This window comes from Caretta caretta, chromosome 5 (assembly GCF_965140235.1).
Source record: "Caretta caretta isolate rCarCar2 chromosome 5, rCarCar1.hap1, whole genome shotgun sequence".
Classification (NCBI taxonomy): Eukaryota; Metazoa; Chordata; order Testudines; family Cheloniidae; genus Caretta; species Caretta caretta.
Genome location: NC_134210.1, coordinates 129813580 through 129831735, shown reverse-complemented (window position 1 = coordinate 129831735; position 18156 = coordinate 129813580). Strand labels below are relative to the sequence as shown.

General features: G+C 42.6%; 1 protein-coding gene across 4 annotated transcripts in view; it reads left to right on the top strand.

Annotated features, from left to right (window-relative positions):
- Positions 1–15651, top strand: part of TMEM175 (transmembrane protein 175) — a 51076-nt gene extending 35425 nt beyond the window's left edge. For 3 of the 4 annotated variants that reach the window (XM_048851484.2, XM_075128890.1, XM_075128891.1), the window contains 5 exons: positions 917–1000; positions 4599–4763; positions 7225–7303; positions 11526–11664; positions 13227–15651. In XM_048851484.2, the coding sequence (XP_048707441.1) occupies positions 917–1000; positions 4599–4763; positions 7225–7303; positions 11526–11664; positions 13227–13890 (1131 nt within the window). In that variant the 3' untranslated portion in view covers positions 13891–15651. The remainder of the gene's footprint in view (positions 1–916; positions 1001–4598; positions 4764–7224; positions 7304–11525; positions 11665–13226) is intronic. The other variant, XM_048851485.2, reaches the window with a different exon arrangement.
- The last annotated feature ends 2505 nt before the right edge of the window (positions 15652–18156 follow it).

Sequence of the window (18156 nt, the reverse complement as noted above, 5' to 3'; positions counted from 1 at the left end):
TCTTAATTGACCTGGAACAGTTGCCATTTCACTTATCCTTTGTACCAGGGATTTGTTTAACCTGGAGCTAATATGTCTATCTCCCACTACTTTTCTATAGCCATCTGGCCTTGCCCCATCACATATCCCCCCCCCTCTGCTCAACACCATAGAGTTGGGCAACTTGGGATGCCAGGCATTATGCTCATGACAGACCATCAGCATTGCCATGGTGGCATCCAGCCCTGTGCCGTATGTGGAACTGAAATATTGAATAACTCCCCATTCACTGAGCACCATTCATCTCGTGCGCTGAACAAGGCCAAGATTCTGTGGCAAAAAGTATTGGGTCATGTAACTAAAGACTGTGTTATAATGGATACGCGCAAGAGGACTGAATTCAGGTTGCACAGGCAGACTTATTTCTGGCATTTCCTAACTTTGGGGAGCTGGACTTAGCAATCTCCCCACCCTTCTAATGTACTATTGGTAACATTGTATGTACAGCAGGCTCAGCTGAAAGCAGCTGACATAGCAGTCATGGTGAGGACCATAGCCACTGAGTCCCCAGTCCTGCAGTGAGTATGGTGCGGGTGCAGGGATCTGGTCATACAGAGTCAATTGCAGGATTGGGGACCAAAGCTGGTACGAAGGAGTTCAGGGTTAGTCAGTTGCTTTGGGCCTCTCTCTACCGTTTAACAACTCCTGCAACACCAAATCTATGAACACCCCAATGACCGTGGAAGCCATGTATTGCATGAGTTGGGCATACTTGTAGCTTACAGTCAGTGGAGTTATGCCAAGGAGGAATTTGTCTTGTTTGGATTGTTCAAGTTTTAAGGTTAAATGAAAGTAGAACTAGTAAATTCCTCATCTCTGCTGCTTTCCTTTATTACATCTTAAGGAATTATTTAACCTGTTTACATTTTTCTTGTAGTTTTCCTTAATGGCCTCCTTTCCAGGTGTACCTTTTGGTATTTTCATGTTTAGTACTTGTGCTATTGTCATCGGCCTTATCCAGGTACGGGTGTCACTTGTTTACTTTTTCCATTCATTATTAGAGACTAGATTTTATTAGATTGAAGTACAATTAGATTTATTAATATAGATCTAGAACATTAGGAAAGCTTCATATAAAATTTTGTGATATTGCTATTATTAGTGTATGGTTTTTGTGATAGTGAAAGATTGGTAACTCAGACAAGTGCCAAATCATGTGGTGACTGTTTTCACTATCCCAAGTCAAGCTAGTTATCTTGCAGTATGAAAAAATTAAAGCATTTGAAATGCCAATAAAGACACAGATGCAACCAAATCAGGAAGTTCAAAGCCCATTGAATCATGATAAATTTGTTCTAAAAAGGAACTCGAAAAGTAGCAGTTGATGGACTGTATGATGATGATGATTTCCCCCCCCTTACTGGAGTTCTGAATGGCTGCTCAATATTTTGTTCTGCGAGCTTTTTAGTACAGGTACAAGGGCTCCACCTTATTTTTAACCATTAAGTATAAGGGAACAGCAAATCTTAATGAAACAGTTACCTTTATCGACGGGATTGAAAATTGCACTGGTCACAGGACCATGACTTCATGTATTAAGTCCAGGATTATACTGGACTGTATTGAGGCAATGCTTGTGAGAGACAAGTGACAGATTTAAATCACAATATTTTATGAATCACCAGAGCTAGAAATAAGCTCTCTACATACTTGGAAGTATGGGAACTCCAATTCTCTAATAAAATACATACATTCTAGCCCAGGTAGGTTTCAAGAGTGGACTTCACAATCGTCACTATTACTGTACTATATCTTTCCATTTGAACTCCAGTATGATTTTACTTGCCGCTCTGTTGAACTGCTACACCTTGAACTAAGTGCTTTATATTGGCTGAAAGTTTTGAACTTCAGATTTTAAATGATGTACAAAACATTAGCAGCCTTGAGGTTTTTGAGGAGAGGACTTGCTTTCTGAAGGGAAAATGAAACCCCAGTTCAGCGGTGCTGAGAGCCATTGAACCAAAACGCAAACCACTATGATGGAAACCACTTCAGGCCAGGGGGTGCAGCAGAACCCCCAGCACCTATGCCCCAGTTACTAAAATCTTTGCAAACTTTTTGTAATGTTTACTCTGTGAAGTCTCTCCTTAGTCACACAAATCTTAGTGTGCTAAATTCAACCCAAAGTTTACATCTGCTTCTGCTACTCAGGACCCTGGTAAGTCAAAGCCCAGTGAGGTGAGACTGCAGTGATGCAAGGCAACTGTTACCTCCTTGTCACTGGTGGTGTCAGAGCCAGCACTGTCTGAAAAGTAAGCAGCCCTTGCCACTGAGTGGGTGTGGCTAGAAGATGCACTGATTAGTGAATTCCCTCCTAGCGACTTACTAGTGGAAATCAAATCAGTCCTCGCCAGGCAAAAACACCAAGTGGGAGAAGCTGGCAGTTCCATCCTCCCTCGGAATGAGTTTCCCCCAGAGAGTTAGGTGACTTGTAGGCACAGGGAGATGTAATTTACACATCCTATCATCTAGCTGGCTGAATGTAGTCCAGTACCTCTTACCTCTGCAATGGCTCCCTTTCAGCCGGACCTGAGACTGAGTTCTGTGCTGCTAGATTGTCAGGCATTTTTAACATCTATACCAGCCTCTGAACTTATTTTGCTCAAGGAGCCTCACTCATGGAGCAGGACCGCATTGTGCTAGGCACAGTGCAAACACAGAACAAAAATGTCATATGGGGTGTGGTGGTGGGGAGAGAATACAAAATCTCTGCATAACTATGTGTTATAACTAGGTATAACAACGAGTCTGGCAGAGGCTGAAAAAAACCCAGCCTTCTGACTCACAGTCCCTCTCAAACCACTAGCCCTCTCCCTGATTTAGTAAGTGCAATAGCTCATGGCCTGCCATGGCTAGGAACCAGTTAAAATGGTTTCTGGTCCTGAAAGCATTTCTAAGCACCTGGTCCTGCAGTAGTTATCAGAAGAAGAAAAATGGATTCCTGACTTCACACATTTCCAGACTCCGTTGGCATGAAGAGCATGGAAAGCAGTTGGCACAGCTTGGCCAGCCTATTCATTTTCACTGTTGGTTTGTTTGCCAAACCAAATGCTTTCTTCAGTACTTTCAGAAGGGGTAGCTCAGTGGTTTGAGCATTAGCAATTTAGTGATCTGGGGCAAAATAAGGGACAGTACTTGGTCCTGCTGTGAAGGCAGGGGAGTGGACTCAATGACCTTTCAAATGACCAACTCAATGGTTCCTTCCAGTTAAGAAATTTTATTTTATTTTTATTTTTTTGCGGGGGTGGGGGAAGGGATAGCTCATTGGTTTGAGCATTGGCCTGCTAAACCCAGGGTTGTGAGTTCAGTCCTTGAGGGGGCCATTTAGGGATCTGGGGCAAAAATTGGGGATTGGTCCTGCTTTGAGCACGGGGTTGGACTAGATGATCTCCTGAGGTCCCTTCCAACCCTGATTTCTATGAAATCCATTGTTGGGTGAAATCTTGCCATTTGCACAAGCAAACAAATTTCAATTAGTAGAAATAATTAAAATTATTCTCTCCTGATAAAATTGTAAATTTTTATTTATCCCCCCAGAAATACTGTCTGAAAGATCTCATCACTTTCTTACCAAAGTGGGGTGACCTTGGGCCAGCGGGAGTGGGCAGTGAAACGTTCATGTGTGTGTGTGTTTAAATGATTTGGTGAACAGGTTAAAGATGGAAAGAGATTCATTAGATTGAAAGTTGGGGGGCAGGGACCATGCTTTTGTTTTGAGTTTGTACAGCGCCTAGCACAGTGGCGTCCTAGGCACAATCAGTCCTAGGCACTGTCAGTGGAAAAGTTCAGAGACTGGTTTAGATACATATCTGAAGTTCAAGTATTTACCCTTTGGCCGACCTCTTCAGACCTTCACAAATCCCTTTCCTCTATAGGTCCCACTTTCCCCTGACCTGCAGCATGTGTTTTCCTCTGGGGGAATGCCTAGCTGCCTGCTAGTTGCTGTGGTGGGTCTCCTTGCACTTCAGAATAATAAGGCCCAGGGTCTTGCTCATGTGTGCAGAGGTGGTGATGTACACATCCTCCATTAGTGCACCCTAACATGCATGGTGGAGATGTCTTCACTGCAGCTGGCAGTGAGCCTCTCAGCCCAGGTAGACAGACTCCCACTAGCTCTGTTCAAGTTAGCACACCAGAAATAACAGTGTGGACATTGGGGCACAGGCAGCAGCTCAGGCTAACCACCCAAGTCCAAGTCCTCCTGACTCCCTGGGTCTCAGCTCAGGTGGCTATCCTGAGCCGCAGCCCATGCCACAGCGTCCCTGCTGCTAGTGCACTGGCTTCAGCAGAGCTAGAGCAAGTCTGTCTAGCTGGGCTGGGAGGCTTGGTCCCGGCAGCAGTGCAGATGTACCCTTAGTGTTACGCAGTGCCGGAGCCTGTGAGATTCCCCTCTCCATTCCTGTCAGATCAGCCCTTCTCAGGAGAGCAGAGAGCAGCAGTTAGCATGCTCTGGGGCTTGTTGTATTCGAGGTTTTCTATTGGTTGGGTCCCAATTTAGAATTACAGTTTTGACTTGTGTAAATATCCACTGTAAATCAATAATTTTCTCCTCTCTGCAGGCAGTGATAGTAGCCTATGGCTTCTATCATCCCTACTTGCTGAATCACCAGATACAGATGTCTGAAAACCAGGCCTTCTACAAACATCATATCTTACAGATCATTCTAAGAGGACCAGTCCTCTGCTTTTTAGCCGCCGTCTTCTCCTTTTTCTTTATCCCAATGGTAAGCTCTTTAAACAACAATCATTCTAAAAAACACGTTGTACTGGTTGAAAGTGTGACCTGACAAACTTCATCAGTCACATTCAGTATTCTGCCTAATAAAGTGTCACACTGATTATCGTACCCAACCTTAACCTTGTATAATTCAGCAGTTTAAGCCCCACCACTGAGCAGATCTAAAGCGCGTCTGCACAAAATGCTAGATATTGTAACACAGGGGACGCTCTGACGCCAGCTGACGAGTGGATTAGGTAGTGGTTCTCGTCCCCTCCCGTATCATTACAGCTGAAAAGACAGTTGCGTCATGACTCCCATCTAGGTTGCGACTCCCATCTAGGTCGCAACTCCCTAGGTCTGCCTGAAACTCCTCAGGTTGGGAACCCATAGACTCAGTGATCTAAAGTCTTTCCCATGTCAAATTTCTGTACCACAGAATTTCCAGAACACTGATTTGTTTCTCGATTACCTGCCGTCACGTGGCTTAATCTGAAACACTGTCATCCCGTGAAGTCTTTTAGATCACAGGAAGCAGTATGATGATGTGTCATGGACATCAGAAAAATGCTCTGCTGCTATCCTTGTCTATTTGTTTTAGCTTCTCAGGTCTGGACACACTCTTGTAATGCCTCTTCAGAGGAAGATCTTTCAGGCTAACAGTAACTTTAAGGCAGCAGGTTGCTGATCATAAACAGATGGAACAAAATTAATGTGTGAGGGTAGGTAAAATAAACATCAAATTACATAAGAAACAGGCTAAAAAGCCTGACAAATGTAGTTCCTGTCATTGACACAGCACAAGAACAGCTAGAATCAGTAGATCAGTCAGCAGCTAATGATCAGACTTGCCATCCCAAAACAAACTCCTCTGGCTGAGTCCCAGGCACTCACAGCCAACTCCTATTCCATCTTCATTAAATGGAAACCAGTGACCAGCTCAGCTCCCTCCAGCTCTCAGCATCCACAGACAGAGTCCTCTAAACAAAGTCTCTTTATGGAGCTGCTCCTGAGATACCCTGCTTCTGCTTGATGCCCCTTCAGGCATTTTGTACTTCTTTCGTTTGACTTTTACTTGAGACTATTCCACAGACTGCATCAACCTTTTGATATATTCACAGGGTTGAGGTGACTCGTCTTGAATTACAAAGCCAAAGTATGCAAAAACTTGACAACTTAATTTAAAATAAGCACAACCTGTTTTCCCTTTCTCTGACACCCCCCCCCAACCTTTCCCCCCCCCCCAATTTCCACTATACACAATGCAGAATGAGTCATTCACCAATGTACTCCTCTGTAAGGGGCTAACCCACATCCTGTGCTCTTTTAGGCACTATCTGGAGGACTGAAGTAGTGCTTGTGCTAGTTGTCATGCTGTCTGGAATGACTCACATCTGTGAGTGCCTACCTCAGGGCAAAAAAACAGGAGACACAGCCCAAAGTGGTAGTGTGTTCTAGAATTAGATTTCACCAAGACAGTGACAAATGTGAACTAGATAACTATAGGTTTCAGAGTAGTAGCCGTGTTAGTCTGTATCCGCAAAAAGAAAAGGAGGGCTTGTGGCACCTTAGAGACTAACCAATTTATTTGAGCATAAGCTTTTGTGAGCTACAGCGAATTGGATAAGTATACTAATCTTACCATGGAGTCACAGACAGTGCCCTTAGACCAGGGAGTAGTCAACAGGCAGACTGGGGGCCAAATCCAGACCGCCAGATGCTTTTGAATGGACTGCAAAATATTTTTATGTACTTATTATTATCATTATTGTTATTATTTTTGAATGATTTTCTCTGGAGTCTGGACCTTGACTATACCTTGACCAAAAAATTTGGACCTTGACCAAAAATAATTGATTACCGCTGCTAGACTCTCCAGTCTGTCTTACCACCCAGACAAACTGAACTTTGTGATAAAAGGTCGCTCAAATCAAAAATCACACCACATCAGGTTGCTCCCAGTCCCAAAGGATCAGTCACTTACCGCAGATCAGTTGGTACTTTGGATCTTACACCAAAGACAACGCTGGTAGCCAATTCTCTAGTAAACTAAGTAAAGGTTTATTAGCTAAGAAAAGAAAATGAGAGTTGTTGAAAGATTAAAGCAGGTAAAATATATGTACAGGTAGGTCATAGTTTGTAAATCTTAATAGTGGAGGAGGCAAATATTAGAGTGTGCTCATAATATTCAAGATGAAGATTAGTCTTGAGAAACTGCATGTGAGCTACTGACATTGTAGTGTTCATGTATTTGTTGGATAAATGTGTTAATGTAGTGATTGTTCAGTTCAATCACTGTCATAAAATGTATATTTTCTACTACAGCCAGGGTATTTCAATGTTGCAAATTCACGAGTTGCATGTTAAATCAAGGATAAAAAGAATAATTCATTTTTAATTTAAAACAAAATATTTGTATTTATCTTGTAATAACTGAAAACTAAAACTGTTTTCATTTTTTTCTATAGTCTTATGTTCTGCTTGGGCTTGTTATCTTTCTTCCACACATCACTCGGTTAATTATTTGGTGTAAAAATAAGACTGGTGGTAAGTAACAGTATCCATAAGGAGTGCATTTAATTGTAGATACTCTACTATATTGTTAAGTTGATATATTAAAATATGATGTATTTCACAGTCCCCTTTCTTATCAAAATTTGAATGAAGCTGTTTTAAAAGATTTAAGGTGCAGTAGAATCCACAACAAGCTTGTTAGTAATTCTAGTTCCACTGTTTCTGTTAGGGACACACCAATAAACTTTTAGTTCTGTCCTTCCATTCTATCTCTTTCTGGGAACCTTTTTCCTGGCTATACCTAATTTGAGCTATACCTGAAGAAAACACACACATCAAGCTTCTCCTCCAACCCCTTTGGAAAGGAGCATAGTAACTGACTAATATCAGAAGTGAGATCTCTGTCTGATCACTGGCTCTGGCCCCAGTAGTAGTATCTTCCCCCTCCCCAAATTCATATTTAAAAAATATCACAGAATCTGTTGTATATAGAACAGATACAAGCAAAGTATTCCAGAGGGCAGTGTCAACTACTTGGAGAGAAGAAACATTGGCAATAGACAAGTATTGTATTCTTCTTAGTGAGCTGTAGCTCATGAAAGCTTATGCTCAAATAAATTTGTTAGTCTCTAAGGTGCCTCCTTTTCGTTTTGCGAATACAGACTAACACGGCTGCTACTCTGAAACATGTTTATTATGGTTGTGCATAAGGAACATCCAAGAATGGGGCCCTATTGTGGTAGGCCCTCATAGGGTAGTACATGGTCACTTCCCCAAACAGTCTGTAATAGTTATAGACCAGACAGACACAGGTGAGGGAAGGGGTATAACACACAGCAGAGTGAGCAATGTGATAGCAGCTAATGGCATGCTATTCCACTACTTTGTATGTGTGTGAGAGAGAGAGAATTTCGTTAGGAAGGGATCAGCTAAGAGGGAAGGGAAGAATGGTGGAGGGGGACAGGGCAGGGACGAAGAGGGTAAGAGGGCTAGGTGTGGAGTTAAGCCAAGGTGAAGAGACTGGGGGACAGCATATTGGAACACAGGATTGTCATACAGAGCGAGATCGTTGTTTCACAAAGGCTGTGGTTTTGCCTCTGCCGGTTGCCAACACCTAATGCTTCAGAGGAAGTGAAAGGTTTTCCATAATGCACTGTGAGTGGGGCGAGGGCAGATATTTTTCTCTCAGTGGCGGCAATCCTTTAATGCCTTGAAGCATGAGATTTGCTTACCCTTACTCTTAATACACCCCTCAGTTGTCCTTTCAGTTCCCCCACCCCATCCTTGGTTGGGGTGCGCTCGTCTAAGGCTCTAAGGTCCCTGTTCCCCTCCCAGAGCTGGCTGCTGAGCACAGAGTCCAGCCTTGTGGGAAGAGCTGGGAGCTTACTTCTTGCAAAGCCCAAGCACCCCTTCTCCTGACCAAAGACTGGATTTGCGGGGAAGAAGGCAGCTTCCCCAGCTGCTGCAGACAAACTGTGTAGGACAGGATTGAAGGCCTCTACTGAGCACATGGGACTCCATCCTCCCCATATGGGTGGCTGCTGGCTTGGGAGAGCCAAGGAGCTGGGTGGATGAAGAGCTTGGCCCCAGCTCAGTAAGCACTCAGCCTTTCTGAGCAGCAGAGTGATATTCTCCCACGCGGGCAAAGGAAGAGCACAGGCAGGGCTGCTGGTGCATGCTCCTCACCACAAGGCACCGAAAAGCCTTTGCAGTGAGGCCTGGCTTGCAGACAGATTTTGTACTGGGCTCACAATCTCAGGGTGTGAGATTTGTTATTTTGTCCATTCATTTATTTTTTATTTCAAGAGCTAAACCTTTAGTGTGGACGTAGTTATACCTGTATGAAAGTGCCTTATGCTGGGGATAGCTTATTCCTTCTGCTGTGCAGAAATAGTTATACTGGTATAAGCTCCTTTATACTAATATAACTGCAGCCACACTGTAGTGCTTTCCCTATACCAGTTATAGACACTGCAGTATGCCTGCTGTGTGTCGACATGCCCCAGGCCTTTCCAGAAGAGGCTGTTTGCTGAGCTGGGGCTAGGAGGAAGGGAGGTCCATTGTGCAATGGAAAGGAATGAACCACAGGAAGTGGGTGAAGTCCTTTGCAGGGGAGTGAGTGTATGTTATGGGTGTCCCATGGGACTGTGAATGAAGAGCTCATTGGAGTGGCTCCTTAGAAGCAGCTATGTCATGGGGATTGATACAGGAACAGGCCTCAGGTGAGGGGTACCATGGTTGAGGATAGACTCAAGCAAGGACGTGCACATATGGGAGGTGTTGCCTAAGTGGGTGCCTGTAGGTTGGGAGCACATGGGGTGATTGTTTGTAGAGCTGCAGACACAGGCTCTTGCTTTTTTGGTTTGAAGCCATTAGCAGCCGTACCCTTCCCCAATCCCCCCTCCCCAGTCATGCCAAAAGATCTTGCTGCTCCAGGGAGGTGGGGACCAGGGTAGCTTTCCTGCAAGATTTAGGCTGGGATTTTAAAGACATTTAACTCCCATTGATTCTCAGTGAGATTTGGGCACCTAATTAGTTTAGGCCACTTTGAAAATCCAGCTTTATTGCAAATTTTTCACTAGCTATATCCCTCAATTTATATGGTTACCCTCTTCCTTTCTCATATCAAAATGACATAATAAAACACTTATAAAGTGTAATAAAATAATAAATGACATAATAAAACAACTATAAAGACTAAGGAAAAAGAAGACATTGTATGCACTTTTTCTTTATGGCATTATGGTAACTTTTGTTGTGTGCAGTATGATGCTTTGACATATCACAGCAGTAGAAGCAGATGCTTGGTCTTGAGAGGGACTATAAAGAGATGAGATGCTGGTGTTTGACTCATTTAGCTTTCAAATATGAGTTTTCCTTTGATTCCTGGAAATGCCTGATTACTTCTCTGAATCTGGAAGTGTTTTTTTGATATAGGTAGCTGTCAAAAATATAAAGTGAAGGCTAACTACCTTTAAATCCCTCCTGGCAAGAGGAAAAACCCTTTCACCTGTAAAGGGTTAAGAAGCTAAAGATAACCTCGCTGGCACCTGACCAAAATGACCAATGAGGAGACAAGATACTTTCAAAGCTGGAGGGGGGAGGAAACAAAGGTTTCTCTCTGTCTGTGTGTTGCTTTTGCCGGGACCAGAGCAGGAATGCAGGTCAGAACTCCTGTAAAGGGTTAATAAGCAATCTAGTTAGATATGCGTTAGATTCTGTTTTGTTTAAATGGCTGATAAAATAAGTTGTGCTGAATGAAATGTATATTCCTGTTTTTGTGTCTTTTTGTAACTTAAGGTTTTGCCTAGAGGGATTCTCTAGGTTTTGAATCTGATTACCCTGTAAGGTATTTACCATCCTGATTTTACAGAGGTGATTTTACTTTTTCTTCTATTAAAATTCTTCTTTTAAGAACCTGATTGCTTTTTTCATTGTTCTTAAGATCCAAGGGTTTGGGTCTGTGTTCACCTATGCAAATTGGTGAGGATTTTTATCAAGCCTTCCTCAGGAAAGGAGGTGTAGGGCTTGAGGGGATTTTGAGGGGAAAGACGTTTCCAAGTGGGCTCTTTCCCGGTTATATTTGTTAGAGGCTTGGTGGTGGCAGCAATAAAGTCCAGGGACAAAAGTTAAAATAGTTTGTACCTTGGGGAAGTTTTAACCTAAGCTGGTAAGAATAAGTGTAGGGGGCTTTTCATGCAGGTCCCCTCATCTGTACCCTAGAGTTCAGAGTGGGGAAGGAACCTTGACAGTAGCTCTTCTGTATTTAGTGCACCTGGGACCATCTAATTTGGAGTAGCACTAGAGCTCTATCTTCTAAAGACAGAGAAAGGGCTAATAAAAAATGACTAATGGAAGTCCTCCACTCAGACTGGAGCCCCAAGATCCATTAGAGATTCCTGAGCTGTAACAGGGTTTCTGTCTTGTGACTTATCAAAATATTAAACTAAAACACTAACATTGAGTCATTGTTCACCTCGTACCTACAGTGTGTGAGATGCTTCTAAGATGAGTCCCGTGCCGTGAAGGCCTTCTTATTGAAACAGGCAACATAAGCCACAGGAAAGGAATGGCTGCAGTGGAAAGCAGCGTGATTGAATTGTCAGATTGAGCAGTGCCTTGTTACTTCCACAAGTTTGAGATTTGAGAGAGCAGGGGCATCAGACTAGACTGTTGAAGTTCTAGTGTACAGCTTGTTGTTGAATGTTTTGATTTATACAGAATACAAACTAAACTCCTGAATTATGGTTGGCAGGTCCAGAAGAGGAGGAGGAACGTCATCGCTTAGAGGCCTTCACTTTTTATCTCAATGAACCTTTGAGTAAGGAACGAGTGGAGGCGTTCAGTGATGGCGTGTATGCTATTGTTGCAACCCTGCTCATTTTGGATATATGGTAAGGCTTTGTGCTGACTGACACACCCTGAGTTGTCTGATATAAATGTAATGGTAATAATAATACCTGCCTCTTACATAGCGTTTTTCATCAGTACATCTCAAAGGCTTTACAGTCTTGAATATATTTATCCTCTCGGCCCCCCGTGAAGTAGCACAGGGCTGTTATCCTCATTGTACAGATAGGAACTGAGGCTAATGATTTGCCCACAGTCATGCAGGTTGTCTGTGGTGAAGCAGGGAATTGAACCGGGGGCTTCCAAGTCCTCATGGGGCTGTATGTGGGTACATACGTTGTCAGGTGTTGAAAGAGAATGGACTTATTTTATTTTGATGTATACAAACAATTGCACCAATCCTCTTATCCTAGTTACCCTAGATAAACAAATCATACAACCAAACTATTAACAAAGAACTCTTCTCGCCTCTCCATGTGTGAATCAGTAAACCCTACCCCTCTTTAATGCAATTATACCAGGCTTCACATACTCCATTCTCAGAAGTTTGGAAAAGACGATCTAGCCACATATTTAGAAAGTCAGATGCTGGCTCTGTCAGGCAAAGGGTTAGGAAGCTGAATTCTGTTCTGGTTCTTATATCATCAACAGAAATGATAATTTTCAGAGTAACAGCCGTGTCACGCAATCACAGACATGAAGGTCGCTATCTTAAAACAAAAAAACTTCAAATCCAGACTCCAGCGAGAAATTGCTGAATTGGAATTCATTTGCAAATTGGATACTATTAATTTAGGCTTAAATAGAGACTGGGAGTGGCTAAGTCATTATGCAAGGTAGCCTATTTCCCCTTGTTTTTTCCTACCCCCCCCCCCGACGTTCTGGTTAAACTTGGATTTAAACTTGGAGAGTGGTCAGTTTGGATGAGCTATTGCCAGCAGGAGAGTGAGTTTGTGTGTGTATGGGGGTGGGGGGTGAGAAAACCTGGATTTGTGCTGGAAATGGCCCACCTTGATTATCATGCACATTGTAGGGAGAGTGGTCACTTTGGATGAGCTATTACCAGCAGGAGAGTGAGTTTGTGTGTCGGGGGGTGGAGGGTGAGAAAACCTGGATTTGTGCTGGAAATGGCCCAACTTGATGATCACTTTAGATAAGCTATTACCAGCAGGACAGTGGGGTGGGAGGAGGTATTGTTTCATGATTTCTGTGTGTATATAAAGTCTGCTGCAGTATCCACGGTATGCATCCGATGAAGTGAGCTGTAGCTCACGAAAGCTCATGCTCAAATAAATTGGTTAGTCTCTAAGGTGCCACAAGTACTCCTTTTCTTTTTGAGAAATGATAATGAAGCTCAGCTGGAGAACTTTGTCATTGATATTACACGATCCAGGAAGCTTTCAGATCCTAGGATGAATTTGCAGAGCAGTCAATTATAAGAATTGCTTTTTAACTTGCAAACTGGGGGATCACTGAAACACAATAAACCTGGAAGCCTATGATGTTATTCATAGTTACTCTCCACAGTGGAACTACATGCTTACTGCTCTCAGACTGTACCATTATACCACTAATATGCCAACTAAAATAACTTTTTTCTCAACAGTGAGGACAATGTCCCTGATTCCAAAGAAGTTAAAGACAGATTCCATGACCGCCTCATTGAAGCTTTAAGTGAATATGGACCAAACTTCCTTGCCTACTTTGCCTCTTTTGTAACAACTGGTCTTCTCTGGTTTGTCCACCACTCGCTCTTTCTTTACATAACAAAAACAACTCGATTTATGGGTCTGCTCAACACATTTTCATTGGCTTTCATTGGAGGGCTTCCTCTCGGTTACCAGCTGACCAGTGAATTTGCAGAGAAGTCTCACAATGAAATCGAAGCTATTCAGGTCAGCTGTGTAATCACTTTCTTTGCCAGTATCTTTCAGTTTGCTATATGGATTACAGCTCTGTTCCATGAAAGGGAAACCTTGCATCCTTTGGCTAGGTATGGCGGCAAGGAACATGCTTTTATGTTTGCTAAGCTTGCTCTCTACCCTTGTGTCAGCCTTGGAGCTTTCTTTCTAACCTGCTTGTTAAGTAAGTTCAGCACAGCGATTTTTCACATCATGCAGATTGTAGTTCCATTTGCTTTCCTTGCCTTGCGTATCCTTGTCAGGATTTCTTTGGCAATTATGAAGTCAGTGTTGTCTCTCTCCAGACGGAAGAGTGTAGTGTTAGATGAAGAGGAAACATGTTTGTCTCCTGCTGAAACACTCTCATAGATTTCCATGCAGCACATGTGAAATTGTAACATTATTTCTAATTCTAACTTGTGTTGTTCTAACATAGTAGATGACTGGTCTATACTAAAGTCTACGTTGGCCATAACTGGGGCATCTTTAATGTTTAGCTAAAGGATTTCATGTCCCTTTTTTTTAGAAATGTAAGTAATTCTATTACTTGGGTGAGTGGAGGAGCCAAAGAACAGCATGATCTCCCTCCTTAACAGACTACCCATGAGGAAAAAGTACTACTTGAAGCATTACTGCAGTGATAATGTACTAGAAGCACATCAGAAGATAAGCAGCATTAACCTGTTGCTGTGACATACATTTGAAAGTTAGTAACATGGCAACCACCAGCAGAATGGTTGGAAGCTGATTGTGCTGCTATTGAAGGCAGAGGGAGGGGGGCTGGAAATTGTGAAGGAGACTCCCTCTCGGCATCCAGGTGGGGGAATCCTCAAAAAACCTTTGTTCTACCCATGTAGAATGCTAACCTCCCTTGGCCCTTCCGCAAAGTCACCAATCCTGTGGCTGCACTTCAAAAGTTGCTCATCTTTTGGGTTGCTCTGCTGAGCATGTGCAGGCTGGAGGGGAATGTGTGGCCCATACACAATATTTCCAGACTACCCTAACACAAACACAAATTCATTAAGTCAATCATATGTTATTGTTTCTAAAAAAAAATTTCTTAACATGACAGGATTCATGTGAATAGTTATTTCAGGGTGTGAACCAGCCATATTCACCTCCTCCTGGGAGGAATGTTAAGAGCTGTGGGACCTGAAGTAGCTTTGTCTTCAGCTCTGAAACAAAGCTGCCAGCCAGAGAAAAAAGAAGTTTCTGCACTTCTCTCCATTATCCTATTAGCCCCCAGGGGAAACTCCCTGACAACAGTCTGCAGCTGGAAACATGATTTAGGGGATACTGGGAGCACATGGCTGCTGTTCTTAACCTAATTCCTCAGTATGTGAGGGAGTTGACCCTTTCCCTATTTAGAGGCTGCCCAGGGAGGTAATATGATAACTCCCATAGGCTGCACAGCTCTAGGAGAGAACAAAGGGAACTGACCCAGCAGGAGGAGTTACAGTGCCTAGGTGGAAGGGAACTCCTTTCTGTTAGTTCCCCCACCCTCTTCTATGTGTGGAACTAAGTTGTTACTTTGGGCCATGTGCCACAGGTACACCTTTCCCCTGAAGAAATCTGCAGGCTACATATTTCTCTTGGATAGAGTCATTAGCTTGCCTTGTGTAATGTCTGTACCTGACACTTCTGCTCTATTTAAAACTATGTGAGGAATCATGTTTACTCTTAAACACTATAGCAAATAAGGAGAATAAATCTTATTGAAACCGCTTTAAAAAGTTAGTCCAGTTCAAATTGCCTTGAAAGCACTTCTCCTTTTAGTATAGTGCATTTTAGTACCAAAATGTAGCAGTTGGTATTATGCAACCTATTCTGAAGGGTTGTGTCTTCAGGAATATCAGTTTGTTATGGATTTTTGTTTGGGGTTTTTTGTACCTGGTGTAAGGTGAATGGCTTACAGTGGAGTTGTGTATTATGTTGCATATTGCGTATTATGTTGCATATTGCTGTTCAGTGTGAGATCTGATAAAAGCAGGTTTGGTTCTGTTTGATTTTAATGCTGCTATGCAATTGATGTTTTCGTATTTGTAATAATTACAGATCAGTTAAAAATCAAAGCATCTAATGTATTTCTGTTCAGATTAAATCAAAACCTGATGATTCCAATTAAAACAATGTATTGGGAATATGTTTTTTATTGTCTTGAAAAATATTATTTTTCCATCTTTAACTTGAGCATCTTTGGACTGGAGTCTTAATTCATGTAATGGGATAAATTTACTTGGAACACTGATGTGTTTTGGCCAGAGGGTGAATCTGTAGGCTGCTTTTTATATTCCTTTAACCATTCTTTTCCCCCTTCAGCCAACTATCTCTAGTCACCAATGATGTTAAATGAATTTGAGCCATGTACTCCTATATGTTTGTGAACTCATGGACTTAAGTGAGAAGTCTACTTATGCATTAGAGGGAGAGTTTGAAGATGAGGAAGCAGGGCATACAAATCTGGTCTAATGCAGAAAATATTTGTGTTCAGTAAAGCTTTGATGCTAACATCACTAAATTTGAAAAAAGAAAAGGAGTACTTGCGGCACCTTAGAGACTAAATTTATTTGAGCATAAGCTTTCGTGAGCTACAGCTCAATTCCACTGAATGCATCCGATGAAGTGAGCTGTAGCTCACGAAAGCTTATGCTCAAATAAATTGGTTAGTCTCTAAGGTGCCACAAGTACTCCTTTTCTTTTTGCGGATACAGACTAACACGGCTGCTACTCTGAAACCTGTCACTAAATTTGAAGAAATCCTTACTCTCCTGTGAGGCTAGATTTAGTAGTTTAAAGATAAAATGGTTTAGACTCATAGGTTCATAGACTTTAAGGCCCGAAAGGACCATCATGATCGTCTAGTCGGACCTCCTGCAGATTGCAGGCAACAGAATCGCACCCGCCCACTCCTGTAATAGACCCCTAACCTCTGGCTGTTACTGAAGATTAGTATGAAAAATAAGCAGTTGCACTCCAATGCAGCATGTCATACAAACAGTTTTTGTTCCTGCTCTGAAAGAGCAGTGAATTAAACTAGATAAACTCACTGCCGCACATAATCATGTTGATTAAATAACACTTTTGTTTTGAATCCCAATTATATTGGAAGACTGGTGGCTAGCAACGATTTAAGAGTCCCTTCCACAGAGAGCATTTTTCTGCTTATAACCCAGTTTACAATACTCAATTAAAATTAGCCATTCAGGTATGATTCAACTTAATTTTCCAAACCCCTACATTTGGGGACAAACTTGACGTGAAAGTTCCTTTAAGAGGGAAGAGAGTTGGCGTTAGATTGGTCTGATGTGTCTTTTTGTAAATTCTGATGAAACAAGCTGCATTTTCAAATGAACAGGAACTATGGACTCCATGTCTTTTCAAGCAGATGGGATAGTTTAAACTCCACCTTTTTACAGGTTTCAGAATAACAGCCATGTTAGTCTGTATTCGCAAAAAGAAAAGGAGTACTTGTGGCACCTTAGAGACTAACCAATTTATTTGAGCATAAGCTTTCGTGAGCTACAGCTCACTTCATTGGATGCATACTGTGGAAACTGCAGAAGACATTATATACACAGAGACCATGAAACAATACCTTCTCCCACCCCACTCTCCTGCTGGTAATAGCTTATCTAAAGTGATCACTCTCCTTACAATGTGTATGAAAATCAAGTTGGACCATTTCCAGCACAAATCCAGGTTTTCTCACCCTCCCCCCACACACACACAAACTCACTCTCCTGCTGGTAATAGCCCATCCAAAGTGACCACTCTCTTTACAATGTGTATGATAATCAAGTTGGGCCATTTCCAGCACAAATCCAGGTTTTCTCACCCCCCCCCTCTTTTTTCCAAAAACCACACACACAAACTCGCTCTCCTGCTGGTAATAGCTTATCCAAAGTGACCACTCTCCTTACAATGTGTATGAAAATCAAGGTGGGCCATTTCTAGCACAAATCCAGGTTTTCTCAACCCCACCCCCATACACACACAAACTCACTCTCCTGCTGGTAATAGTTCATCCAAAGTGACTACTCTCCCTACAATGTGCATGATAATCAAGGTGGGCCATTTCCAGCACAAATCCAGGTTTTCTCACCCCACCCCCGCACACAAACTCACTCTCCTGCTGGTAATAGCTCATCCAAACTGACCACTCTCCTTACAATGTGTATGATAATCAAGGTGGGCCATTTCCAGCACAAATCCAAGTTTAACCAAAACGTCGGGAGGGGGGTAGGAAAAAACAAGGGGAAATAGGCTACCTTGCATAATGACTTAGCTTAAGTCTCAATTTAAACAGGAGAGTGAGTTTGTGGGGGGGGGGGTGAGAAAACCTGGATTTGTGCTGGAAATGGCCCACCTTGATTATCATGCACATTGTAAGGAGAGTGATCACTTTGGATGAACTATTACCAGCAGGAGAGTGAGTTTGTGTGTGTATGGGGGTGGGGGGTGAGAAAACCTGGATTGTGCTGGAAATGGCCCACCTTGATTTTCATACACATTGTAAGGAGAGTGATCACTTTAGATAAGCAGGACAGTGGGGTGGGAGGAGGTATTGTTTCATGGTCTCTGTGTATATAATATCTTCTGCCGTTTCCACAGTATGCATCCGATGAAGTGAGCTGT